Below are 27,740 nucleotides of genomic sequence, written 5' to 3' on the forward strand. Positions count from 1 at the left end.
AGGTCTGTTTTCTTTCCCCCCTAATTTTCTGCACTGCCTTACTAACTTATAGGTCATGCACACCCACACTGGTGTTTTCAGTTATGTCTGAATAAAGCTGATAATGGGCAGGGGCCTAATTACAGAATTCCTAAGTCTGAAATCCTTTCTTATCTCAGTTTAGGATGATATTTAGGATTTCCTAACTGCATTTAGGAAAAAACCCTATCTTGTCTTCAGCTACGACTTTAGCTACTGGGAATCCCGACTGGAAGCGAGACATGAGCTGCATTTAAGCGTTCTGTCATCAAATCCACACTGACTCCATCTTCCGTAAACATCTGGCCGGCCGTGAACAGCTTCACCAAACGTGACAAAATTAAGACTCGAAGCGTAAAAAAACTCGGGGGGCCTCCATCAGATGTGCATCTCATGGATTCAGTGTGGATTGATGCATTTAATAAAATGGGAGCATATCTGTTTTCCGAGAGACGTGCAAGTGACGGACATCAAAAACGCTTCAAAAAGCAATTTCTATGTGGATTGGCCGTTACAGAACCATCCTAAGGGATTACCCAAGTTAGGATTCCTAAATTAGAATGGCATAAACCCTCTCCTAAACATATACTGTAGATACAGGCATGACAGGCGAGTGCTGATTGAAGAATCCGGTTTACAGTTATAGGATAGGAGAGATACAGTAGGAGGTCCGAGATAGGATGGGACACGAGTTTAGGAATCGCAACTGTAATAGGAAGATAGGATTTATCCTATCTTTGAAAGTTAAAGGTGCAGTGTGTAGGATTTGGCGGAATCTAGCGGCACGGTTTCAGATTGCAACCAACTGAAACTTCTCCTTGTGCCAAGCGACAACTACGGTGGCCGACTTTAAAACGCCAATGGCCCTATCTAGAGTCAGTGTTTGGTTTGTCTGTCTGTAGAAACATGGCAGAATCCGTAAAAAAGGACCTGCTCAATATGTGTATAAACACAACGATTCCTGTTGTCGTTTAAGAAAGCCTATGTACTTCCGTTTACACCGAGGACATAGGTTTAATGTGGCCAGGACGTTCGTGTACACACTGCTAAAAGAATGTGGCCATATGTGGCCCAGACCACCTCTGAATGTGGTCTGAAAGATCTGATCACAATGGGTCCTCAATGCGTCTTGAGTGCGTTCACACCTGTGCTTAGAGCTGTCCACTTGTGATCCGATCACTGAGGACGCATGTTAATACCAGGTCTGAACAGGGCCTGTGTGTCAGAGTGTGTGTGAGAGGTCATGTTACTGCCGTGCCACTACTTTTCCCTTCACATCTTGGAAGTTGTGGGCAGGGCCCGGCAGACGGAGGGATGGCACAGCCTGGCAGGGCGCCCGCCACAGATTGAGGTCACGGGACTGAAAGGGTGGCACCAATGGCAACCCCCCCAACCCCTCACACTGGGACACACAGCTGTTCTGCAACATGCAAGTGTACATGCACATGTGTGTGTGTGTGTTTTCACACTGGATATGAACATGAAACAACACAATCCTCTGTCTCAGCAGCTGGTGGACACACACACACACACACACACACACACACACACACACACACACACACACACACACACATACATTCATAACCATCATGTTTTCCTTTCAGTTGCAATTAAAAATGCATAAATCTATGTATATTCCTCTGCAATATCATAATTGCTACACAATTATGAAATCACTGGGAAACACAATGACATGATTAAACACACCAACACAGCTTCTCTCACTTTCACTCACTCACACACACACACACACACACACAAACACACACACACTCCAGTGGGTAGGCGGTAGGGTGAATGCATGGCAGATGCCCGACACATTGGTGTCCGTTCAGTCACTATAAAGAGCAGCTGCTCAGTCTTCACTGCCCTCTGGCACTGTGCGCACAGACACACACACACACACACACACACACACAGTCACATGGAAGCACAGAGCACACATGCACTTGCTGTATAACACTGATGCTGGAGGGCATTCCATCTCTCACAGATTATAAGTGCATCAACACAAAAATCCACACAGACAGACAGACAGACAGACAGACAGAGAGAGAGAGATAACAGCAGCACAAAAACCTGATCAGCACTCACCCATATCAATCCATGTCACTCCTTGATCTCTTCTCAGTCACGCACACACTCGCCCATAAATCCCTACATGTGGCTAAACCATTCCCGTTCTGTGGGCCGCTCCGAAGCCACGCACACAAGCTCGCACAATTCCTGAAGTCTTTAAGGTGAGCGAACGGTAAATCTCAGTGATGTCAGAGAGGATATACAAGGAGTGAAGAGAGAAAAATGGAAAAAAAAAGTGATGGAAAGCAAATAAGAGGAATAAATATTTAAGATGAGTTTAACAAGCAAACACCCTCGGCCTTTTTTTTTGACTTGGTTACCAGTATAGTGCTGATAACTAGTTGATTAATCAACTAACAGAAAATCACTTCAGTCATTTATTAAGCAAAGATGTCAAGCTTCTATATCATTGTAATTGAATATTTTTGGGGTTTTGGACTGTTGGCCAGACAAAATGATCGATTCCACTGCTTAAACCTGGCTGTCCCTGCCATTTCAAATGCATGCTGTGGAGCCAAACGTTGAGCAAACATTTCCAAATGCACCAAAATTTGCCACGCTCAATGATATACGGGACATAATATATTTCTATTTGACAGAATGGTGTAGCCAATAAAAACATTGAGTCTTGGGTTTAAAGGGGACATATGATGAAAATCTCCCTTTTGCTCATCCATCTGGGTATCTGGAGTTCCTACCAACCCACAAACTGTGAAATAGGACAAAACCAGTCAGTTCTTTGTGGGCTGTCTAGATCAGAAAACATGTGATTCAACAAGCCATTCAGATTTAGCTCCCTTTGCTATGTCACATGCAGGCTCATTAGAATATACCGCCCACAGCATGAGAACTACCTTTGCAAAGGTGCACCATATTTTTCTCAGAAGCCAATCAGAGCAGACTGGGCTTTTTTGAGAGGGGGGTCTTAAAGAGATAGGAGCGTTAAAACGGAGCGTTTCAGACCATTTTTAGGAGACAGGATTGCTCTGTGCTACCAACATCCTTCGCTGAAGTTAGAATCTAGATTTTGTTTTGATAACTATTGAAAATGGCACTAAAACTGCAAAGCTGAGATTGTAACAATAACATGTTGGAATAGCATGCTGGAACTACCCTCTATCAAAAGCTGGCTATGTTTTTATCAGCACAGGTTTATCACAGTAGCCCTGCCACATACACTTTCATTGTTTTTCACTGCTTTTATGTAAAACTAAGGTTTTTTGGACCACTAGGTAATATGGAAACTTTGCATTTAAAGCAAGACTTGAAAGAACTTATTAGTGTTTTTTTGTGTGTTTTATCCCCATTCCTTCAAATCACCTATAATTCACATTACTGTAAAATGTGCTACAGTATGTAATATTCCTTGGCTCCATATATAAACACATTTTTTAGGGTCCATATTGACATTCTGCATGATTTGACAAATCAACTATTACATTATGCATGCTGTTCTGTACTGTAACATGACAGGTGGAATGAAACACGCCTCCCCTCGCACCACGTTTGAGCAAACTACCATGATCACCTCACATGTGTTGCATTGCCCTCACTGGCTTCAGGTCATCCCCTCGCTTTCAAAACAGCTGCTCAACAGTTAATTAGAAACCTGCCTTTGTGTGTGTGTACTGGAGTGTATGTAGGGGCTGCTGTTCAAGCAGCAGTGCTTTTATTTTATAACAAATTTCACCTTGGGAACAACACATTTTATCCCAGTTTTTCAGCTATAAAGGTACAAAAGACACTCCTGACATCGAGTCCCTGTTCCCCTCTGACTTCCACAGAGACATTGGTATCTGTCTGGAATATACTTCTCAAACCACTTTCCAGGCTATTCCAGGAATTCCAGGACCATCAGATACGCCGTATCTAAGTGTGTCACTCGCGTTACCTGTCCTTACTTCGCTTCCGTTTCATTCAGATTTCCCAGCAGATCATTGTTCTCCCTCTTTCTCCTCCTGATATCTACCTTTTGCCTGATTGCTAGTGATGACAAAACAAAAAAAGGAGTGCCGATGATTCTAGAGATCTGCTGTTATGTCCTGTCACCAACCAACGGGTCACCAAACACACCCTGAGGCGATGGACAGGATGGGTGGGTGTGTGTGTGTGTGGGGGGCGCGAGGTGACAAAGGTGCCTATTGATGAAAATAAAATCAAGAGAGGAGGAATGGAAGGGTGAGGGGAGGGGGGGGTCACGGGAAATGAGGGTATTTGTCTTTAAGGAAGAGATCGGATGGCCAGGCATCTTTCTGGCCTACGCGATCACTGTTGTCAGTGTGGCCACTATAGCACAAAAATACAAGGGCCCTTTATGAGGCTGGGAGGTAATTGTGGGGTATATGTTACTGGAGTATGTGTGTATTAGAAAAAGAAAGAGGGACAGAATACCACAGCACAGGTGCCTAGTCTTTTAAATGGCTGCTCAAGTATGAAGGGGAGGAGAGAAGAGGGAGGGAAAGATGGCAGGCAAAGTGCGTATCTGAGTGAGTGATTGTGTGTGTGTGTGTGTGTGTGTGTGTGTGTGTTGGGGGTGCAAACCCTCTATCCTCGTCTTTGTATTCAGTCATTCATAGCCCTCTCTTTCATTCTCCAGCAGCCCCTGTGAGAACAATAATGCAGGGGAAAGCCCCTTCTCGCCTCAGGGTGGTTGGTGCTGATGGTGGTAAAGAGGTTGTGGGTCACTGCGACAAGAGGGCACTGTGTTGGTGATGCTAACAGGTGCATGCATGCATACAAACAGTCACATAAAAGGAGGTTTGAGACATTCCAGCGTCGGTGCATGTTTTATTTAATTGACCACCGATCATGTATACTTTGAAATTGCTACCGACATTTGACCAGTGCTTGCTGTGGTGTTTTTTACTTTTTCTTTAACTTCAAAGCAGCCATCGGTTTCCATTCATTTTATGATGGTTGGACAATGTATTATTTATGTATCATTAAAATCAACCTTGATGCTTTTTCGCCGTGTAAAATTCCCATTCTCAGTGTTCGTGACAAAAACAACAGTTTGAAAAAAATATTGCTGTGCAAACTAATCTCACCGAGTAAACGTCCTTCGGTGTGTAAAGGCCTGAAGGTTTATTATAGATCAATCCACTGAACCGATAAATAGTTCAAACATTTAGTCTATAAAATGTCAGAAATTTTGTGAAAATACCCATTCACTTTACAATTACATAAAACAGAGAAAAGGAACTGGAACCAACTGGAATGTTTGGCCTTTTTCCTGTTTATTAATATCTGTAGAGCACTTACTTTGATCCTTAACGTGGGATCATTAGATCCATATAACTTATATACCTTCCTAGTCTTCCGACAACTCAATGCTCTTTACACTACATGTCAGAATTCACACGTTCATACACCAATGGCAGAGGCTGCCATGCAAGGAGCCAACCTGCCCATCAGGATCTGATCTAAATACTCATTTACACACCGACGGCTCAGCCTTTGGGAGACATTTAGGGTTCAGTATCTTGCCAAAGGACACTTCGACATGTGGACTGAAGGAGCTGGGGATCGAGCCGTGAGCTTCAGATTAGAGGACGACCTGCTCTACCTCCTGAGCCACAGCCGCCCCGCCGAGTTGCGCCTATACTTATGAAGTAGTCTGAACCGAGATGGCAAACTCTTTATTGCTCCCGTACTGTCAACGGCAGCATTACAGCTTTCCATTCTCACCTTACACAATAAAAGCCCTATAGACATATACATATACACTACATCACTGCTTACCAGAGGGAACTTAAATTCACTCTGAGCATTTTACTAAGAGGCAACTCAACAGAATAGGTTACACTTTGAACAAAACAAATGGTGAATTGGGTTTGAATCCCAAATATTGCCAAATACAGTAGGTGCTTTTGCTTTTCGCTTTGACACCAAATCCTCCGCCATCATCTTGTCGGTCAACTCTCCTGTGCTGCGACACTTTCAGTTTATGATTGTAGCATCCCTCATCTGACTAGATATTGATAACAGGCTTTGTTTTATTTATTGTTAAACGTGGGTGCTGATACGCAAATATGAACTAAAAGCATTTTGTTTCTATTAAAAACAAAGAGCAAAACGATGGTAGGGGCGGAGGGAGAGTAACGTAATTGGCATATGCCCAAACACAGCTTAACACCGGTAACACTGACTACCACAGCATGCCTAACACACACAGATATACACACATCCATGGAATACAGAGCGGGTGAAGGTAAGTGAGCTGTGATAATGTGGGCTGGATGTGGCTAATGGCTGATAGCTGCTGATCCCACACTGATTAACTTAGTGTTTTACAGGATGCTGCTAATGGACTGACACACTATAGACTGAAGTCACAAAGGGCAACCATACAGTAAACACATACATGTAACGCAGGGCAACCTGAGACAGAGGTAACGCTTTCTATTACGGTTCTGCGATTAATAGGTTAGTTAATAGGCCATCAGGCCCTTGTAAGTCCTTCTACGATGCGGCTGTGGCTCAGAGGTAGGGCGGGTCGCCCACCAACCCAAAGGTCTGCAGTTTGATCCCCGGCTCCTCCAGTCCTCATGTCAAAGTGTCCTTGAGCAAGATAATAAACCCCAAATTGCTTCCAATCGAGGTCTGCATGAGTATTTCGATTTTATAAACGCCTCTGCCATCAGTGCATGAATGTGTGTGTGTGTGTGTGTGAATGGGTGAATGCTGACATGTTGTGTAAAGCGCTTTGAGTGGTCAGAAGACTAGAAAGTAGCTATATAAATGCAAGTCCATTTACCATTTATTAACATTTATGTGTTAATAAGACTATATAAGTGTTAATAACAGTATTTTAAACACGTTATTGTTAGATTATAAGACATTTATAAGCACGTATGTATGTATCATGTATTGAGTTTAACTAACTCACCTATTATATCATTGTTAAAACTTTACTAACCCTTTTTGATGCTTTATTAATAGTAATACATTCTTTATTATGCATATATTAGCAGTTAACTATGCACATATTAATAGTTATCCATGTTTTTCTGCAGGTACTGCATCTAAAGCGAGAAAGTTAATAAGTCCTTTCTTATGTACTGATTAACAGTTTCTTTTAAGATTATTTAGGATTATTTTTTTCTGGCTTTATTGGATGCAGCTAAATATTCGAACCATGGCCTCTTAGGCCACAGACTTACTGGGTGCACCCGCTCTACCAGCTGAGCTACCAGGGTGCCCCCACTTAACTATGCTTTTGGCAGCTGGAACAAGCACTACATGTTGTCAAGGTTGATCAAATGTGAGTAAAGTATTACATATAAATACATATAAATATGTTTTAGCGTTGAAGCATCATTTTCACGTAAATGGCGAGCAACATACGGCCACAAAGAGAACGTTCTGTAAAACATCGCCTCAAACAGACCTTTAAATTAGTACGATTACAGTGTCTATCAACAGGAGGTAAATATCATATATTGTTTCTTTAGATCCACTTCCTTCCAAAAGCATAGTTAACTTTTAATACGTGCATTGTTAACTGCTAGTAAATGCACAATAAAGCAACAAAAAGGTTTGTAAAGGTTTGATAATAATATAATAGGTAAGTTAGTTAAATAAATGTGTTTGTAATGCTATTATAAACAATTCTAAGAAACTAATAAGGGTTTTAATAACTTCCTTAAGCCGTCTGTAAACTCTTAACAAGTTTCTTATTAAGTGTTTATGAAGGTCTTATAATCTAACAACAAATGTGTTTATAATGCCATTATTAACACATATATTGTCTTATTAACATATTGATGTTAATAAGCATCTTATAAAGGCTTTATTACCTATTAACTAACGCTTATTTCAGAACCTTACTCCTAAAACTGTCATTCACTGTTTTCCCTGAGAATGAAAAAAATTCAGAATCCTATATTGGTCATACATGTCAAGCACGCTAACCCCAACACACGCACTCACACACACACACACACACACACACACACGCACACAAACCAGTGCCAAAGTCCAGTAGCTCTCTAAAGTGTCTTCAGCCTGTTGTGATAAGCCAGCTCCATCTCATCCTGCCTGCTCTGCTCTGCCGCCAGCTAACACACTATCACTGATTCACCGCCACAGATAAATCACACACACACACACACACACACACACACACACACACACACACGGGAGACAAACAGTGTGACAGGGCGACAGAGACAGGGACGTAAGTACACACACACGCACGCACACACTGAAGATGACAACAACAAAAACAACAAGATGGCTGATGCTACAGACGTGGCTTTTGTTGTTATTTCCTGTTTTGGAGCAGGGTGGCTTTCTTTACAGAGTCAAAACACAACTACAGTTAGTGTGGAGGGGGACTGAGACATTTATCAGTACACACTCACGTACACACGCACACAGGATTAAATACTCGTTCTTTCAGTCTTGCAGTTGTTATCTCTCTTTCAGGTCTGTCTCCTTTTCTTTGACCTCCTGAGCTACAAAATGCCACTGTGTAGTCTAGCTAGGATGGAATCTGCCTCTACACACACACACACAAACACACACACACACTCAGAGAGACACACCCCAAAGCAAGGCTTGGGGTGCAGATATGGGGTATTGATAACAGCTACACATTGATCCTGTATATTGCAGCTGGTGGAAAGTGAGACAGTAGCATTGGTGTTGGGCTCCTCTGTCACCCTCCATAGACACAGATATGCTGAGTCAAGAAGCCATGACTGGAAGCACTGTACAGCATACATTATGTGTGTCTGTGTGTGTGCGTGTGTGTCCCATGCAGATGGCATCCCATCACCTCGGGGAAGGCAGAGATAAGCAGAGTGTATGGGCTGAGATAAGATGGGAGCAGACACTGGGGAGACTGACTGACTGTAAGTGAGTCACTGTAGGGAAAACTGCGGCTTTATGGCCTCACTGGGCCCGAGGACTCTGAAGGAAACACTTCTTTTCTAATAGAAATGGCTGGAAGACACGAGTCGGCCAAGGGCTTTTATGTCATGCATCTAACTTTAACTGCTTTATTAGCAGTGTGTCTACAGAATAGTCTGTGAGAGCGCATTCATCACATATAAAGTGGAGTTTGCATGTTCTCCCCGTGTCAGCCTGGGTTTTCTCCGGCTTCCTCCCACAGTCCAAAGACATGCAGGTTTATTGTTGACTCTAAATGTCCCGTAGGTGTGAATGTGAGCGTGAATGGTTGTCTGTCTCTATGTGCCAGCCCTCTGACAGTCTGGAGACCTATCCCCCGAATTGGATAAGCGGTTACAGATAATGGATGGATGGATAGTGTAACAAATCCACAGTATACTTGTTTTTTGAACATTTTACATGTCACTGAAATTCACATATAATGCACATGTGATAATATGCACTTCACATGTGCATTTTTTTGTAAGGGAAGGCTAAAAATGTACAATCAGACTGATATATATGTGTTAGTAACAAACAGTGTGATACAGTATGTACAGACAAAACTGTGGTAATTACTAAGAGCCAAATTAAGTCAGTTTTCACACTTAATATTGTAAAATGAGTCAAAGCTAGTAGGGTTGTATGAGGTACTTATCCATAGTCAGTGTATTACCTACAGTAGACGCCGGTCGGCTCGCCAACAGTTTGCATAAACAGATAGTAGTACCGGCACGGGAACAAAGCAATGTGCAGTACTGCTGTGGACGGGGGCGGTATCTAAACGTATTTTTGACACCTAAAAGAAAGGCTCACCTAAAGAAATGTATGAATATTTTCACAGCCTTATCTTGCCATCAGACAGCCCTTTCCTTCTCCTTTCCGACGGGGAACTGAAATTGGAACTTATCTATGCTCTCTTCAAAGCCAGTTGACAAAAACAGTATAGATAAGTTTCACTCTAATATAATATTCTAAATATAGCGTACACTTCAACTGATATTGATTTTTTTTTTTTTAGGTGAGCCTTTCTTTTAGGTGTCTAAGATATGTTTTGTTGCTGCTACCGTCCACATGTACACTGCTTTGCTCGCATGCTGGTACTCCAAACTGGGGGCGTGACAACCAAACTATCCCTTCTGTATTCTCTGATATGTATGATCTCCTATACATATGTATAGGAGATTAAATATTACATGCTCACATTGATGTTTAACACAATGAACAGCTTTCAACTGCTATGTATTATTTCAGACAAAACTCTGATGACATGACATGTTCATGTCATCATGATATGATTCCACTTCAAGCTGATATACAATAACACCAAACTATTTTCCCTCAGCCCTACTGTATGTGAAACTGTATGCGATATACTAGGAATCACTAAACACGGAATTTACTGACATGAAAATGCTTAAATCTGAAGGTGCGAAAGATCACTGTCTCTGATGGCTTCAAGCCCAAAAATGTCACCGTTATCAACCTTCAAAATCTACTATCAGTTAATCCAGAAAGGCTACAACATGTTCAGAAATGTGTCAACCTCAGTTCAACACCTTAATGTCAGTTATCAGCTTTCCCTGTATTGTTATAAGCACAAGTGGAAATGCATGAAACTACTTTAATATATATTGTTTTACTCCGGGGTTGGTCAAATTTAAAGGTGCATTAATTGTCTGCAGCTTCAATTCCCCAAAACGAAACAGTTGCTATAGGCCTTCAAACTCATATATTGGTAAGTTCTGCCACACACAGGCATGTTTCTCAGAGGGTGAGACAAAAGTGATGTGTGTGTGTGATAAGAGACGGCGCCACGGCAGTGGCAGGACACAACAATGAACCCTCCCTACGCACACACACTGATAAGCATCACCTCCATCCCTCCGCCTGGCTCTGTCCTCCTGCCTCTCGCTGCTCTGAACCAGTTAGTTAAGAAACTGAAAACACAGAGGACGCTGGCTGGAGACAGAAGAACCACTGATAGGATTTTGGGAGATGGAAGGATACAGATAGAGATGGAGGAGAAAGAAAGCGTAGGTCAGGGGATCAGACACATGGGTGTTGAGTTTAATCGGTGAAGGTGGAAGTCTTCATCCCACTAATCTACATTTACCTCTGCCTTGGGATTATTAATGAATCATAAATGTACAATCAAAGTTCTGCTTCTGAAACAGAAATTACAATATGGAAAATGAATCTCTCAATCAAAAACCCACACGGAAAAACAAGAACGAATACCTACGAATAGCAACTAAATTTGGACCAAATGTATTAACCTCTAAATATGAATGTATGAATGATGAATGAATTAAAATAAATTGTGAAAATGTAAAACGGCTTAGAATATTATGATGGACATTATCATACTCTATTATGTATCATAAGTTGTTGCAGCAATTTTGTGGTTGATACCATTTTTTTCTCACTCAAATTGATAAAAAATGATCAATAATCCCTCCAGAATACCACATGAAGACACCAAGACCTTGAGGAACACCGTAAAAAAAGCCATGCTGTGATTTGGTATCAAAACCTTTTAACATTTGGAGATTTTGGATTCTGGAAACTGCTCACAAACCCCGTTATTGTCATTCTAGATAAGAAAGCCATCCATCCTCTGAATGCTCTAGGTCTCTAGTCTGTGGCTGTAAAGTTTCATGAGGCTGTGATTATCCTAGAGGTCACCACAGGTCATTTTATACAGCGAGGTCAAGTTTAAAAAAAATTGTCTCACTATGTGAAATGGCTACTATGGGGACTAACATCATCACACATGAATATAGTTGGGCTCATTGGATCCACAAGAGTCTCAGCTTTACAGTGATACCCAATGTATGCACTTCCATGGCTGTTTATGGACCCCAGTATGCAGAAATATTCAAACACACCAGTTTTAGAATAGGCGAAAATAACACATTTGTAGTGTATGCAAAAAAAACTGCATGTTTTTTTTCCCCCAAACTGCATGTGAGTATCATAAAGTGGGCATGTCTGTAAAGGTGTGGGTATCCATAGAACCCATTTTCATTTAAACATACTGAGGTAAGCTGTGAAATAGCTTTCATATTGGAAGTGGATGGCCTGAACCAGTCCGTGCTCAGTTGAAAAGAAAAAATGTGGTAAACAAAACAATGGTCAAACCATATCTACGTTTATCTGTTTATTACAGTCGTGTGGTGCAAAACACCTCTTGGCATGTGTTGAAAAGCAGAGAAAGGTGGAGAAGAAAAACCTCCTATCAGATATGTGAAACTATTTGTGACACAAGCTGCAAATATTTCTTGACACCCAAGTGAAAAAGCCAGGAGTGGCTATCTGTCAGAGTGAGATCAGGGCAGGGCAGATCAGATGAGTGAAGTCTCTGTCACAAGACACAGCAGATAATACCACAGACGCCACAGTCGCTCTGCTATCTCCTTTATCAAACAAAAGGCAACAGGATATAATGTCACGCAATAAGTGATGGTTCGCTCACCCACACACAGGCAGTAAATACCAGGCATAATCCACACACACACACACACACACACTCACAAGACCCATGTAACAGCATTATACTTTGAGAGTAAAAGACATATTTTAGAGGGGAAATCCTCTCATCTGTGTGTGATTGGATTAGCCTAACATCGTAACCAGATTAAAGGAGACGGGGAGAGGACATCAAAATCACTTGAAACTAAATCAATCGTGTTCAATGGCTGATAGACTTTACAGGCCTATTCAAACAATCACAGTCTATTTAATTACAGCATACGGGCACGGTGCACACAACAATAGGAAGGAAAACAAACCAGGGCTGCAGCACAACGCTCACAACTCTGCATGATGGGACGTAGCAAAGCTGCTGAACGGCTACTGTAAAAGACTACTTGTAATCCACTTGAATGTGATTGTGCTGGTGTTAGACAGCAGCAAAGGAAATCTCTTTACCATTAAACTCATTCTCATTTCACTACAGCAAGGCTGTCACCAGAGTACTTGTAGTAGTAGTTAAGTTAAGAGCAGTAATATGCACAGTATATAAATATATACATTATAAAGTTATAGATTTTTGTTTTCCTATACAAATGTTATTTTCTCTATAGGGACTCTGTAAAAGTATCATCAAACATATTTAATACAAACATCAAAAAGAAAACAAGTTGAATGAATGAAAAAGTTCGAGGATGTTTTGTTAACATGCGATGTTAGTGCATGTTTAAAAAACCTTCAATGAAACACGCCTAAAGAACACACCCAGTATTTTAAGATCTCCCACTTGTTCATCTTCATTGTTTAAGTGCTAACACATTAGAATAAGTGAAGTGACAGTGGATTATGTGCTAGGATAGTGATAGTAGTCGCCGCACCATAGGTCCTTAGCAGATATCATGTTGACTAAAAAAGCTATTAGCATTATTCAACGCAAGAAGACTGAGATTCAAACAACAGAGTCCGTTTAGTTTTTCAACTAATTCAGAGTTAACTCATATTTTTTAGCTGAGCAGTCTACATTTAGCAACAACCTGGAAACAAGCCGTACACCAAGTCCCTCAATGGCCTCTCAACAGGGGAAGACATTTGCAGGTACCTCAGTCACTGTGCCATTTTGTATGATACTTGATGGAACTTTTGCACTTTAACAAAGTCTTGGCACCATGATGTTAAAAAGTTCTTGGTCTTTAGCAACTGCTAAAAGATTTTCTTTTGATGTAACGCTAAAGTCCTATCATTCATATAGTATGATAGTGTCAGGCCCACTGTCTCTCAGCGTGGTGTGCTCTCGAATGGTAGATTGGAGTCTGCAACGAGCCTACTATCGCATGACATGGTGTACTTCTATATATAAAATGACTGCATGCAGCGTCACAGCTGATGGTCATCATATGAATGAGTTAGGCCTCTGTGTGTTTTCATTATGTAAGGCTAAGATGGGCAAAATCTCCAAGTATTCTTTTAAAAATGTTCTAATCTAAGTTCTAATCAACTTAGTAAAAAACATTTAGACAATTTAGTTGTATTATTTTAACACTGAGACATCAATTGTTAAGTTGATGTGGTTGAGAGAGGTCAATACAGGAAGTTTAAAGAATGGCATAGACTGCTTGCTGCTACTAGTGTCTGAGACCTGGTCTGAATGCCTTTTCTTCTGATAATTAGAACATCTATTTCATGCATCTAACTTTTTGTGGAAATTCATAGTGTTGACTGTGAAGTATACCTAAACATGACTCAAACATGGACCACATAGACAGCACCACAACAGAGTCTGACAGTCTCGTCTGATGTGATTGATGGGATACAGAGAGAGACTGCGGCAAGGTAGATGGAGTAGAATGATCTCCATGTGAGTAAACAGGTAGGAGAATGGTGAAATAGAAAAAGCTAAGTTGCATCACAGAGCAGAAGACGAGGTATTCATATACAGTAGACTGAACCAATAAAGTTTCCTACCTGATCCTGTGTCCATGATGTTGGACTGCCCTCTACGATCAGCCACCAACCGTGACGAGCCGGGCATGCTGACTGGCTCTGAACGTACCGGCTGGATCCTGCACACATACATGTACATGTACATTACAACACACACGCAGTGACATCAGATCAGATCAGATGGCTGTTTGACCGGATCCGGTTCCAGGAACCCATGGGGGGGGGGGATTTCTGTTGATGTTTTAGTGATTAAGTGTAAAGCTGTCTACACCAGAGGGATAATTGTGGTGAAATATATGATTATAAGAATAACATTCATATACATGCTCTTGTTAGGATAATTTCTGACAACCTTTTTGTTAAAATAAATACGTATCTTTTGCAAACCGCCATGACAGTTCCAAGGTTGCGGTTAATCGCGGTCAGAAACACCGGTGAAATAAAATTAGCTGAAGTAATTTCCAAATAGGCGTATCAGTCGCTTGCTTTGAGATAACCACTGTGGTTATAAAGTAGAGCATGGATTTAATCAGCAGAGGTATTTTGCTGGCAGTAACATTATTAGTGTTATAAGTTAGTATCAAGTCTTACACCGGGAACATACAGTCTTAATCACGGGAGAAAAACACAACCAGGTGGCGTTCGCCGTTCGGGGCGCGTGCCCTTTCGGAGCGGTCTGGTTGCTTGGCCCCAAAGAAGTGCCGCTTGCAGCGGTGTCGAAAACTGCTCGTTTACTCCAGGGAAGTGAAGAAGAGTTCGGTCGTAAACCTTATCGAGCATTCATGTAGCGTTAGCAGGCAAAAATCCAGGATTCAGCAGCAAAAGCGACCGCTGCAGACGACATGCTGGACAGTCTGCAGAGCCCTGAAGCCTCCCTCCCCCTCCCTGCTGAACAGAATGTTGTTCGCTTATTTATTCAAAGTTTATTAATATTGAATGTGTGTCCAAGTGGCACCAAATTCGAAAAAGCATCCCCGTGGGTCCCCAGCAATACACATGCCAAGTGTGAAGAGCGTTGGATGAGTGTCCCTCGAGATATATGAAGGACACATAGACAGAGATTCCTTTCTTTATAGTTAGATAACATCATGTGTATTTGTACATCAGAATCTAGCCTAATGCAGCTCTAAGCAGAGGTTTTTAATACTGAGCAGATTATTTTTGATAGTGTCAAAGTACCTCAGGCTGTGCAGGTCCAGGTCGTCTGTGTCGAAGTCCAACAGGGGCTGTTGGATATCAGTGGGGCCCTGGGACTGAAGGACTGAGGACGAGGAGGAGATGACTGTGGTCTGGCCTGAAGGGTGGATGGTCTTAAACTGAAACTGGGGGCCCATCCACAGGCGCCGGTGGGGCCCTGTATGGGTCACGATTTCCACCTATGAATACAAAAGTAAAGGTTAGTGAGGAGAGAGAATCATTTCTAGTCTTTCAAACATAACTGACCAAGATCTCTGAGCAATGCTCATGTTAATAGATTGATAGATACACCAAATACAGCTGAGGCTGATGGGAATGTCATTAGTTTTGTAGGAATTTGGTCATAAACAAAAGTAATGTTTACCATGCTCATTATCTTTGTTTACCATGTTAGCATGCTAACATATGCTAGCTGACACTAAACACAGAGTACAGCTGATGGTGGTGCTCGATCAAGAGTTATGGAATCATTTAAGTTATTACAATTCATCCTGAGGGTGGCATGACTGTGTTTTTCACATTTCATGGCAATCCATCCCATTGTTATCGAGACATTTCACTCAAAACCACATAGGGCAACATAATGGTGGCGTAACAGTGAGGCGATCAACAAGGATTTATCAACTGGGAGCCACGAATGTCTGAACAAAATGTCATGGCAATTAATCCTATAGTTCTCAAGATATTCCAGTCTAGGAGTTGAGGACCGACCGACAAAACGACAGAGCCATCCAAAAAACATCTGTACCGCTCTTTAAACATACTCTCCTCTACTAATCCATCAACAGTTAGTCAAGGACAGAGTCAGTTTTCTTGAGGAGTTATCAGTGGATTTGGCAGGTAGGTTTGGTGTCAATCTATGTGCCAACACTCACCCCATACAGTACTCGTATGAACTCAGTTACATGACATCCAACTAAAAGCTCGCTGTACTCCTGAACCCACTGAAAGTCTGAGGATGTTGTCAGAACTTGTCAAGATCTTGTGTGTGTTGGGAGTGCTGGCGGCATGATGGGAAGCCTTCCCAGAGGGTTAATAGAAGTGTGACACTAGCAACAGCATGGCAGCGAGGCCGAGGCGAGGCCAACTGGGAGAATAAGACAGCGCTGGCATGGCAGGCGGTCCATGGGCGCCTGAGCTGAGTGGCACTAATGCTGGCTGAAAGTAGGATAGGAGAGGGCTACGGAGCGGACGACTCATCAACATCGGACCATTACTGCCTCCTCCGTTCTCCATCTCGTCTTTGCCTTGAATTTTACGGACTAACCATCTCCTGCCTTGGACTCCCACTTTTCACTGCTCTCCCACGCTAACTCTGACTTTTCAACTCCCTGCAGCACTTAACACGCCTCTTGGTGTCTCACCGTTCACATTTCATTATCTTTACTTCGTACGTGTTCGTCTCTCACCTCGGCCCGGCTCTCGGCTCGCAGTCTCACTCCACTCGGGTCTGCCAGGTGCCAACATCTCAGACAAGAGTGAGAGCTTACACTCTCTGAATTCTTCTGTGTGTTTATACACACATACATATATGCATATACCGTACACGCTTAGATATAGGTGTTCTGTCACAGCTGTGCAAATTAGGCCACAGAAGGAAGGATGGAGGTTGTCACTTTTGTGTGTGTGTGTGTGTGTGTGTGTGTGCTTTGCCAGTTAACACCATCAATGTCACGCCCAGCCATACAGCTGAACAGCTGCCAGTGTGCTCTCTTTGCAGCGGGATGGAAGGTCCAGATGTTACAGTCAACAGTGTTAACCCCCAAATCCCCCTCCCCTTCCAATCTCGATGGGCAGAGCCGATGACATGTTGCCTCAGATTACCCTTACAGCCTATACCCTCTCTAAACTGGGCATGCTAGATCAAGCAAACTAATGGGCAACATACTTTTCTTTTTTCCTCAAAAACATCCAACTGGTCAACGTCAAGGCAGATGTAAAGCCTGTATACCTGCAGTGGGCTTTACCTCATCAAATAAAGGTGTAAATGCATTGACAGTCAGTGTTGTTCATGAACGCGTTAAAAGAGAGCATTCGCTGAATGTGCTCGGTGTTAACGGTGAACGGAATGTATCCGTTTGCAACTAATGAGCGTGAACTTTAGCCCCGTTAACTTTCGGGCTAGTTAACGACGCCTTGCGCACTGTGTGGCTGGAATGCCGGCATGCCAGTGCAATCAAAGGAGCGGAGACATACATCAGCCACTGTCTATTCCATCCCTCCTCCATATTCCCTCCCAAGTTTCAAAAGTCAGCTTGACTTGCGAGTGTGTAGGGATGGTGGAGCCCCGTGCTCTCTCGCGAGAATGCTTTTTCTCTCCTCCCTTTCTTTCCTCTTACAGTTCTGTGCGCTCTTATCAGGTACACACGCCTGTTTCTTATGTACGCAGGTTTTGCTATATATATATGTATATATATATACATATATATATAAATAAATAAAGGAAAATCCCACAAGTAAAAGCAAACTGAGAATCCAAAACATAAAGTAGTGTAAGTCCAAATGTAGGGCTAAAATATAAAAATGGCTAAAATAAACTAATATAAATTTGTGATAGACATTATTTTAAATGGATAAGCTGCAAGTTAACAATGTAGAAATGTATGTATATATGCATATAAGTTATTTATATAGCCTACAGACACACATAAACAGGTTGTAAAACAGTAAGTAAAGTATATCGAGGTAAAGTGTCAGTATAATGGTTATGTGTCATGTGAACTATGAATGTTGAACTGGTTAATTTTTAACCGTGGCTTACAGGTAACTGATTGAATCTGTACTCACCTTCAATATTTCATCCTGCTACAACGCCCTCAGGAGCAAAGAAATGTGCTGCTGTGGACGGGGGGCAGCAGCACAACCTATCCTCAGACCCTACCCTTTCAGACGGGGAAATGAACTGAAAGTGAAACTTATTCATGGTCTCTTCGAAACTCTCTGGCTGTACTACATACTACTGACGAATGCAGTATGCAGTATGCAGTATGTACTGTATACTGCGTTCCTGGGTAGTATGCAGTATTAAACAGTTAAAGTATGCTAGACCAGGCTTTAGCCTTTAAACCAGCTCTTAAAAGCACTGGACAAAAATACAAACTCGTACCACTATTACAATATTATCGAGTTAGTTTTTGTTGTTTATGTTATGTTTGTTTAATTTATAAGATACTGCAGGTTTAAACTATTTATTCTAACAGCTCATAGTGAAGTGAGTCAAACAGGATCATCAACGAGGGGAGATGGGAAATATAAAACATTGCTCCACAAAATTTAGGTTGCTGTAACTGCTTTACAGCAGTTACAGCAACAAAACAGTGGACTGATCTCCCTACAGATATTAGAGTAATGTTAAAAAGGGTCATGTTGTCTCAGCAGGTATCTCTCTGCCCCGTCAGAGGCTGCTCTTTCCCTCTCCTTTTCCCTCTCCACTCAGCTGCTCTGTAGCCGTTCTGTGAGCGTCACTGGCTGGCTCTCCAGCGAGCTAAGCCAGCGGGCGATTGTGGATCTTCTCAACTCCAAAAATGCAGATAAACGCAGGTCCCTGTTATTTATAATGGACATTAGTGTTGTGATATTTAAACAAACTATCCGTCAACAAGGAAATAAAAGCCCCTCATCTACAGACCGGTCTCTAGAGAGCTCCAGCCAGCTTATAGTGGTCTGTGAGCGTGGCCGCCCGGCTGGCGAGGTGGCGACCCCGGCGGGCGCCAGCTAGCTGTCACAGCAGTTTATGGAGCTTGTAAACTCCGAAAACGTTGGAGCAAATGTTCAATTTACCATCTAATATCGTAAAACTGTAAACATTCTAAATCTACAGAGTTGATTTCTCGCCTCAAAACTTTTCAGAAGTGAATTTAGTGATGAAATAGCTACGAAAAATGTAAAAAACTAGCCGTTTTTGGTGTTTGTTGTAACCATATCCTGTACCGGTCCAGCGCTTTGCATTGTGGGATACAGTAGGCGAGGTAGACTGGTCCGATGCATACTGGAGATTTTTTCCGAATCAGTACGACAACCGGGTATTTTGTTTTAGCATACAGTAGATTTTGCTTTTGTTTGCATACTACATGCTACATTTTGGCCAAATCAGTACGTACTACTAGTATAGTATGCGGTTTCGAATACAGCCCAGTTGACAAAAACGGTACAGATAAGTTTCACTTTCAGTTCAGTTCCGTTGGAAAATATTCTAAATATAGCAAACACTTAAACTGATATTGATTCTTTGATATGGATTCTTGCTGCTCCCGTCCACATGTACATTGCTTTGCTCATGTGCTGGTACTCCTGTCTATTTCTCCAAGCTGGGGACGTGCCAACTGCCATCTACTGTAGGTAATACACTGACTATGGATAAGTACTTCGTACAACCTCACTTCAAAACAACTTAACTATCCCTTTAACAGCCTGGGTCTCTGGATATACCACATCTTAATTGGCTACATTGGACATGACTTCTAGCCAGTGTTCGAATGACAAGTGGTGCAAATGATTCTATTGTCGCACAATATTCCTACATCCTATAGCCAACCGGCACCACAGTCCACAACAACGTGTACATTCTCCAAATGATTTGGAGGGTTTTCATATCTTTGTTGTAACTGGAATTATTTGTAAAGCTCTGTTTTTTTAAGTACCTCTGTATGCACAACTGACTCGTGTCTGCTCTCCTTCACTGTCTCAAATATGTGTTATATTATATTTTATTGTCGTGATGTGCAGGAGCGTCAGCCATCAATTCGCCTGGTTTTCCGAAAGAAAAAATAAAGTATGTGGTATCTATTTTACACACTGACAATGAACAATAAATAATCTACGGTTAGGGACAAATAATGACGAGATGTCGTCATGCACAGTGTCCTAGAAAGCGTTTATTCATGTATTAGAACAGACTACAATCTTGAACAATTTTACCATCCATCAACTGCTATGAGCTACAGTACGTCACACCCTTTCCATCACATCAGAATTGACAAATGAGATGTCAAGACCGGAGCTGGACTGGAGGTGTAAGGACAGGTGGTTTTGTTGTCCACTGACAGCCAGTTGAAGAGCAACTAACAATGACATGCAGCAAATGGCACGATGTCACAGCGAGCTGGAGCACTGACATGGGGGGCCAAAAACCTCACATTTCATTAGGGGATGGCCGATCAATCCTAAATCCCAACTCAACGCCAAAATGCCTGCTGATAATCTAATGAAGGTCACCGATATGATATAATGAAATCCACAAGGCAGACTGTAATTCAACAAAGCCTTTACGTATTTCGGATTTCTCAATCCACCAAGCTATATACAATGGAGGGACTGGAAAACTACCCTGTATGCCTGATCTACAAACCTGTATATAATTTTGGTTTGGTCCTTTTATCCTAAATTCATTGATATTCCATGAGAGGTGTTTCAAAGTCATTTTAGGAAACATGCTATGGTATGAAGAGCTGTACTGTTACATCTCCAACCACTGAGGAATACTGTACATCGCTACCACTGCTCTGACAGGAAGTCGCCAAAAATCTAGGTTAGTGCAATGGATAGGTTTGCTCCTGGCAAGCTATCATGGCAGATATGGACCAGGGCCTCTGCAAGCTAAGTGGGGTGCATTTTAACCAATCAATTATGCATGCAGTGGAATTATTGATGGTGAAAATGTAGTGGCTTACCTGTCGACACCAGAGATGAGTGCATTGAGGGTTAACCAAGCTGAAAAGACCAAGGTGTGTGTACTAGATTTTTCTAACATGCCTCGACCAAATACTGTGAACATTTCCGCACAATGTGGGATTTGTGATTAGGAGGAAGCCACAAAGTAAGTAATCCTATTTGTCCAAGCAAGAAGAGTAAATAAGTAGGAATCAAAAGAATTAGGATCCAAATACTGTTTGTGCAAATATAAACAGACAAGATCACGTAAAAGTAGAATAAATTGAAGACTGAATCCTTGTGGTGATCTGGTATTTGGATTGCTAATTCTCAATTTTATATCAAAAGGCATACTTTTCACTTGAGACGGGGGGATGGCATGTCCAAGCCACAATCCAATTTTGTCCTCCCAAACTCTCGAAGTTGGACTTTGAGAGAATCTTGACAAATCAGGGAAAAAATTCTGATGAGATAATTCCTTAAACCTGCAATTAAGTTATTTAGTTGTGGGCCAGAACACCAAAACAATGAAGACGAGGCTGGAGAGGCTAACAAATTCCGTAGAGCTAAGGGGAACTGCAGAGACGATAATAACTATTTGTGGGTTCACTGCATCACTGCAAACTACCCCTTTTCTATTACACATACTTGTTTGATCTTTGATTATGTGAAATATTAATTTCTGCCGCTTTACTTTACTTACTTTCTTTCTTTCTTAAAAGAGTGCATATACACATCTGAGAGACAAGCCTATTAGAACTGTTGCCTTGAGTCAACACCCAAAGTTTTAGAGGCACTCTGGTCACTGGCTGCTCCCAGTCAGTACTCATTATACACTGAATCCCATTTACAGCAATGAGTAGTCTGCCATTTTATGTCAGGCACATTTGGTTTCATGTGGTGGTTTCACAAGTGTAAAAAAACAAATCAACAGCAACAACAAACACAAAAACTCCTGCACAATTCAACTGTTAATGTTGATGTGTTGATGAACTGTGTTTTAACTGATGGTTAAAACAGCCGAGAACATCATTGGTACCCATCTACCGAGCATCAGTGAGGTGAGGTGCCCGTGCAGAGTCCACAGGATGCTAAAAGACAATACACACCCAGCAACAGCCTGTTCACCCTGCTGCTGTCTGGAAAGAGATAAAGAAGTATCCGCTGCCGTACCACCAGACTACAACTTGCATTTTGTTGTGTTGTAGAATAACAACAACATGAACATTAAACCTTGATATTAAAAAAAAATCAATCACAGTCAAACTCTCATCAGTTTCTTTAACAACCAGAAGTATTTTTCGCCAAACAAACAAAGTAAGCTATGAAACCACAGCCACCAAACTGTGGGTGTGATCTCACTGATTGTCAGGTAATGTCAATCACCCGTCTGCTTGTCCCAGACTAACTTAATGTCACCGTAATGTTGGTTAAGGTAGAGGTCTGACCTGAGAGAGCCACTCCTCGTCCTCCTGACCGCTGTGGTCCGACGCCAGGCTGTCTGACGACTCGTGACGGGTGATTGGGCCTGGGCTTCCTGGGGGCATCGCTGAAAGAACACGCATGATTAGAAGTTGTTATACCCAATGACAACATTTGATATTTTGAAGATATATGACAATAGTTTGTGCCGGTGTTCATTATCATCTTAGTTTTCAAGCAGAAAGTATTTCTAAAATCAAGTATTCAATGTTTCCTACATAATGATTTTCTTAAAAAGAAAAAGTGTAAGGCCTCCAACATTATAAAATATGACACTGATGCAGCTATCAAGGATTTTAGACCAATAGCCCTTACCTCAGTGATTATGAAATCTCTAGAAAGAATTCTGCTCCAATATCTTGTCAGTACAACAAAAGACAAACTTGATCCATATCAATTCGCATATAAGCAGGGTTGTGGTACAGAAGACGCTGTTGCCACTCTGGTTCATATTATTACAAAACATTTAGACAAACCAAAAATCTATGCAAGAGCCCTTTTTCTAGACTTTTCATCAGCCTTCAATACAATACAGACAGACATCTTGGTGTCAAAAATGGTCCAGCGGGAACTGAATCCCTATTTGATACACTGGTATGCCTCCTTTCTCACTAACAGAGTTCAAATTGTAAAAATAAATAAAACCCTTTCCACTGCCATCACGACCAACATCGGAGCCCCTCAGGGTTGCGTGAGTTCAGCTATGCTTTTCACCTTTTACACCGATGACTGTCGTACAAATACACCAAATCAATACATCCTAAAGTATTCTGATGATACGGCTATAATATCCCTGTTAAGTCACTCGGACAACCCTGAGCTGCACCAACATGGCGTGAACAAAATGGTCGAGTGGAGTGACAGTAATGCTCTTCAGATTAACACAAAGAAAACGGAAGAAATTGTATTTGGTTCACCATCTGACTCTCATAAAGTTCCTATTGTTATTCATAACGAAAAAATCCTGCAGGTATTTTCATATAAATATTTGGGAGTAATGATAGACCATCTGTTATCTTGGAAAGACCACATTGAATTTGTCTGTAAAAAGACAAAACAAAGAATTTACTTTCTCCGCCGCCTCAGGTCTTTTGGGGCGAGTAAACAAATTCTTCTATTGTTTTTTACTTCTGTGATTATGAGTGTCCTGCAGTATTGTTATACTACATGGTACAAGAATTTGTCAACTACTTTAAAGTCAAAACTGCTCCAACAAATGAAAATCTGCTCAAAGATTGTAGGTCAACCCCTTGAGAAACTCTATGAATCAGCCTATCATAATAACATCTTAAGGCTGGCTAACAACATCGTCTCTGACCCCAATCATGTTTTGAACAGTGAATATCAACTGTTACCATCAAATCGGAGATACAGGGTTCCACGATTTAATAAGGTTAGACTGAAGCACTCTTTTTTGCATCAGTCAATCCTTAAACTAAATATGGAGCCTAATCCCAGATCAAATGTGCGTTAAAGGGCCCTGAATATTGTCTTCTGTGATTGTAATGTTTAAATGTTTGTATCCTTGTTTATTGTCTTTGTCCTTTCTGTGATGTTGCAAACGGAGCTGCTGTGATGCAAAACAAATTTCAGACCTGTCTGACAATAAAGTATAAAGTAAAGTATAAAGTAAGTATCAGAGAGAAATATCAGTAAGCTGACTGAGTAGTCAAAGCAGGGGAGTGAATCACATATTACCATTAACTATTTACATAAATCAGCCTGTGAAAGAAAATGATTACTGACAACTAGTTTATTAGAGTCGTTAGGGTTTGACTGATACGGTCTTTGACAGCCAATACCAATATATGCAGGCTGAAGTCAGTGGCAGCAGTTATTTTGTGCTCAAATATAATATTGTAAATTTTAATGACGAGCAGATATGAGAGTCTTATTTTGTAATATCAAAAACTAGTGAGTAAAAGAGAACATGTTTTTCTTTCTCTCATATGGGAATACGGGTGCGTGGCAGTGTGCGTGCGATAAAGCAAGTGTACAGTAAAGTGTGAGAGAAAGAGAAACTGTGTGTGTGTGTGTTATAAAGAGAGAGAGAGAGAGTGACAGAGAGACCCAGAGACAGATGGGGCTCTTGCAGGCTTGAATAAGCAGCCGTGGAGAATGAGGCCTAATGTGTAGAATCATGACTTTCTCTGTCTCGGGGATGGGGTTTGTTTAACACTGGAATGGCTAATAAACTTGTCAAGTCCACATCTGGAGCACAGGAGGCACTTCTGTCTCTGTCCACACACACACACACACACACACATGTGCCAGGTGTTCATACACCCGATGGAGGTAGTTTGGTGTTCGACACTTCTGTAACGAAATGTCACACCAACCGCCGACCCCCCCCACCTCACCCCGACACATTCATTTCCCCTTATAAAGTACTGGGTCTGCACAGTTCTTACATCAGCTTCTGAAGTAGTGCTCCCTGTGTGTATAATTGAGTTTGAGGAAAAATAAAGAATATGTTTAAAAGGACTGGGTAGGTAGAGCGAGCAGCCACCGAGGCTGAACAGACGGAGAACAAAGTGTCACCTAAAGAAACTTAAAATGCATCAACAAAGTAAGAGAAATAGATACAACTGAACCAGACAAAGTGGGAAAAATAGGTCCTTAATGTACTTGTAGACAGTCTTGTGAAAGAAGAGTGTGACTTGTCGAATCAATCACCACTATAAAAGGGTGAGATCTAAGGGAGAGACATGGGACAAACATGAGGATATGAAAAGGAATACAGAGAATAAATGGGAAAGAAAGTTAAGAGGCATTCATTCTGTAACTCAAAGTTATCAAATAATTAGCAATATTTATCAGGAGAATATTATCGCATGAAAATATCTCACAGTCTTCTACCCTGACTGGACATTGAAATATAATGTTCATCCCAGTAGGTTAATCACATGCCTGGAAAAAGAACAAAATGTTGGGTAATGTTTTTTTGTTTTGTTTTTATTTGTACTTGTTTAAAGTACTTTAATGCATTCAGATATTTTCTAATCCAACCTTTATATACCTCTATACATTCAAAATGAAATACACTAATATTTGCATTATCAGTTTATCCGTCGAGTAATTGTTAAATCTAAAAGTGACCTAAGAAAAAGCAAATCATAATTCCTCAGAACCCACGGTGATGTCTTCAAATTGTATGTGTGGTCTGACCAACAGTCCAAACCCCCCAAAATATTAAATTCACTATGATATGAAACTAAATCATCACGTTAGAGAAGCTGGAACCCAACGATGTTTGACATGAATGACTATTGTTTCAGCATGACATACAACTGAAATAGGATGCTCAATGCCTCTGTGAACAGAGTTGAAACATCTACTACTACGTCAAGCCAAACCACAGAGCTACATTATTGTATTGAATTTGTTGTAAGACATGTTTTAGTCTTTCTAAAGGGTTAGTTCATCCAAATTACTGAACATTTAGGGATGTTAATAATTAACCGTTTAACCGACATTAAGCACCGTGGCTGCTAACGCTACCGGACGGTGAACTGGAGACAGTGAACGCAGCATCGTATAGCTCTCCTGACGGTGAACTGGGGACTCGGTTGTCTGTTGTGCTCATACACTGCAGCTGGCGCTACGCTGCATGCGAGGCACTAATCTCGTCGGTTAACGGTTAATAATCGGTTAACGAGGGTCGATTATCTGTTAAGACATTTTTCAAAAATTATCATCCCTATGAACATTACTTACATTTGTCTATCTCTGATATTTCTGCTTGCACCCAAACAAAAAAACAACAAAAGAGGTGAATAGAAATCAGTCTGTGGTCCTCACAGCACTGAAAAATGTAATTTAAAGTTCAACAGCAAAATCTCTTACTGGGACTATTTCTTTGGAGGGATAGACGTGCTTGTGTTGAATTTGAAATATTTCAGCGCTATGAGCACCTCAAAAACTATTCCATTCACCCATGTATGTATGTATATATAGAGTGGAGGCAAACACATGTCAGTGACATTTAAAAGTTGTACAGATAAAACCAAAACTACAGAGCAAGATACCACTTGTAACTGGAAAGTGTTTTTTTTTTTTGTCATTTGGGTGAAATGACCCTTTAATAACCCACAGATACCATGCAGAGAGAGTGAGCTATAGGGCTCCAGAGAGAGAGAGAGAGAGAGAGAGAGAGAGAGAGAGAGAGAGAGAGAGAGAGAGAGAGAGAGAGAGAGAGAGAGAGAGAGAGAGAAGGGTCCTCATGTTGTTTTAAAATGAAAGAGAGAACAAAGCTTGTGTTGTGTTACTTATTAAACAAGATCACGACTCTCCCACTGCCTATCTCTCTCTCTCTCTCTCTCTCTCTCTCTCTCTCTCTCTCTCTCTCTCTCTCTCTCTCTCTCTCTCTCTCTCTGACCCTTGGGGCCAATAACTGTTCCCTAATTAATTATTGATGTTCTGAAGCAGTTGGTGGACTGGCTGGATCAGGTTTCCAGTGGAGAAGGGGGGTTTTCAATGGCCAGAGTCACAGCCAGGCTCCGGTGTGGAGAGCTAGTGGTCATCCCCATGGGTCAAGCGAAGACGCAACCCTCCTTGTGTGTGTGAGTGTTAGTGTGTGTGTCAGGAGCCAGACTGACCCGGGCAGTTACAGTCCTATCTACCCATCTTAGTGTCCGGCTAGCCAGCCACTTGGCCTTCTGCTTTTACACCGCTCATTACTGGCTCTTAAAAGACAGAACGTCAATGCAATTTCACAGAAACCATTTTTTTTTTTAAGTGCAAACTTATTGCACTGCACTCAAGAAAAGGAGTCCGAATGTATGGCTATAGGCACAGTAATGACTGTGTTTTTGTTATTGATGGATTTGAAGAAACATCAGAGAATAAGCATAGCACGATGTAATTACTTAGAAATGATCACAGAGGAATGAGGAAGGATATGCATCAATTCAATCCACTTTAGACAAATAATGTAAAATAATAATGCTAATAATGCCTTTGTGGCTCCAATTATGCATTGTTAAAGAAATGTATTCCTGCAT

At 41.4% G+C, this 27,740-nt stretch overlaps 1 protein-coding gene across 3 annotated transcripts in view; it reads right to left on the reverse strand.

Annotated features, from left to right (window-relative positions):
• bcas3 (BCAS3 microtubule associated cell migration factor) overlaps window positions 1–27,740 on the reverse strand; it is a 351,373-nt gene that overhangs the window by 207,334 nt on the left and 116,299 nt on the right. For 2 of the 3 annotated variants that reach the window (XM_074640019.1, XM_074640022.1), the window contains exons 20-22: window positions 22,704–22,804; window positions 15,589–15,785; window positions 14,431–14,528 (exon numbers count right to left, since the gene is read on the reverse strand). In XM_074640019.1, coding sequence (XP_074496120.1) covers window positions 14,431–14,528; window positions 15,589–15,785; window positions 22,704–22,804 — 396 coding nt within the window. Of the gene's footprint in view, window positions 1–12,300; window positions 12,414–14,430; window positions 14,529–15,588; window positions 15,786–22,703; window positions 22,805–27,740 lie in introns of those variants that run through there. The other variant, XM_074640020.1, reaches the window with a different exon arrangement.

This window comes from Sebastes fasciatus, chromosome 7 (genome assembly GCF_043250625.1).
Source record: "Sebastes fasciatus isolate fSebFas1 chromosome 7, fSebFas1.pri, whole genome shotgun sequence".
Taxonomy (NCBI): domain Eukaryota; kingdom Metazoa; phylum Chordata; class Actinopteri; order Perciformes; family Sebastidae; genus Sebastes; species Sebastes fasciatus.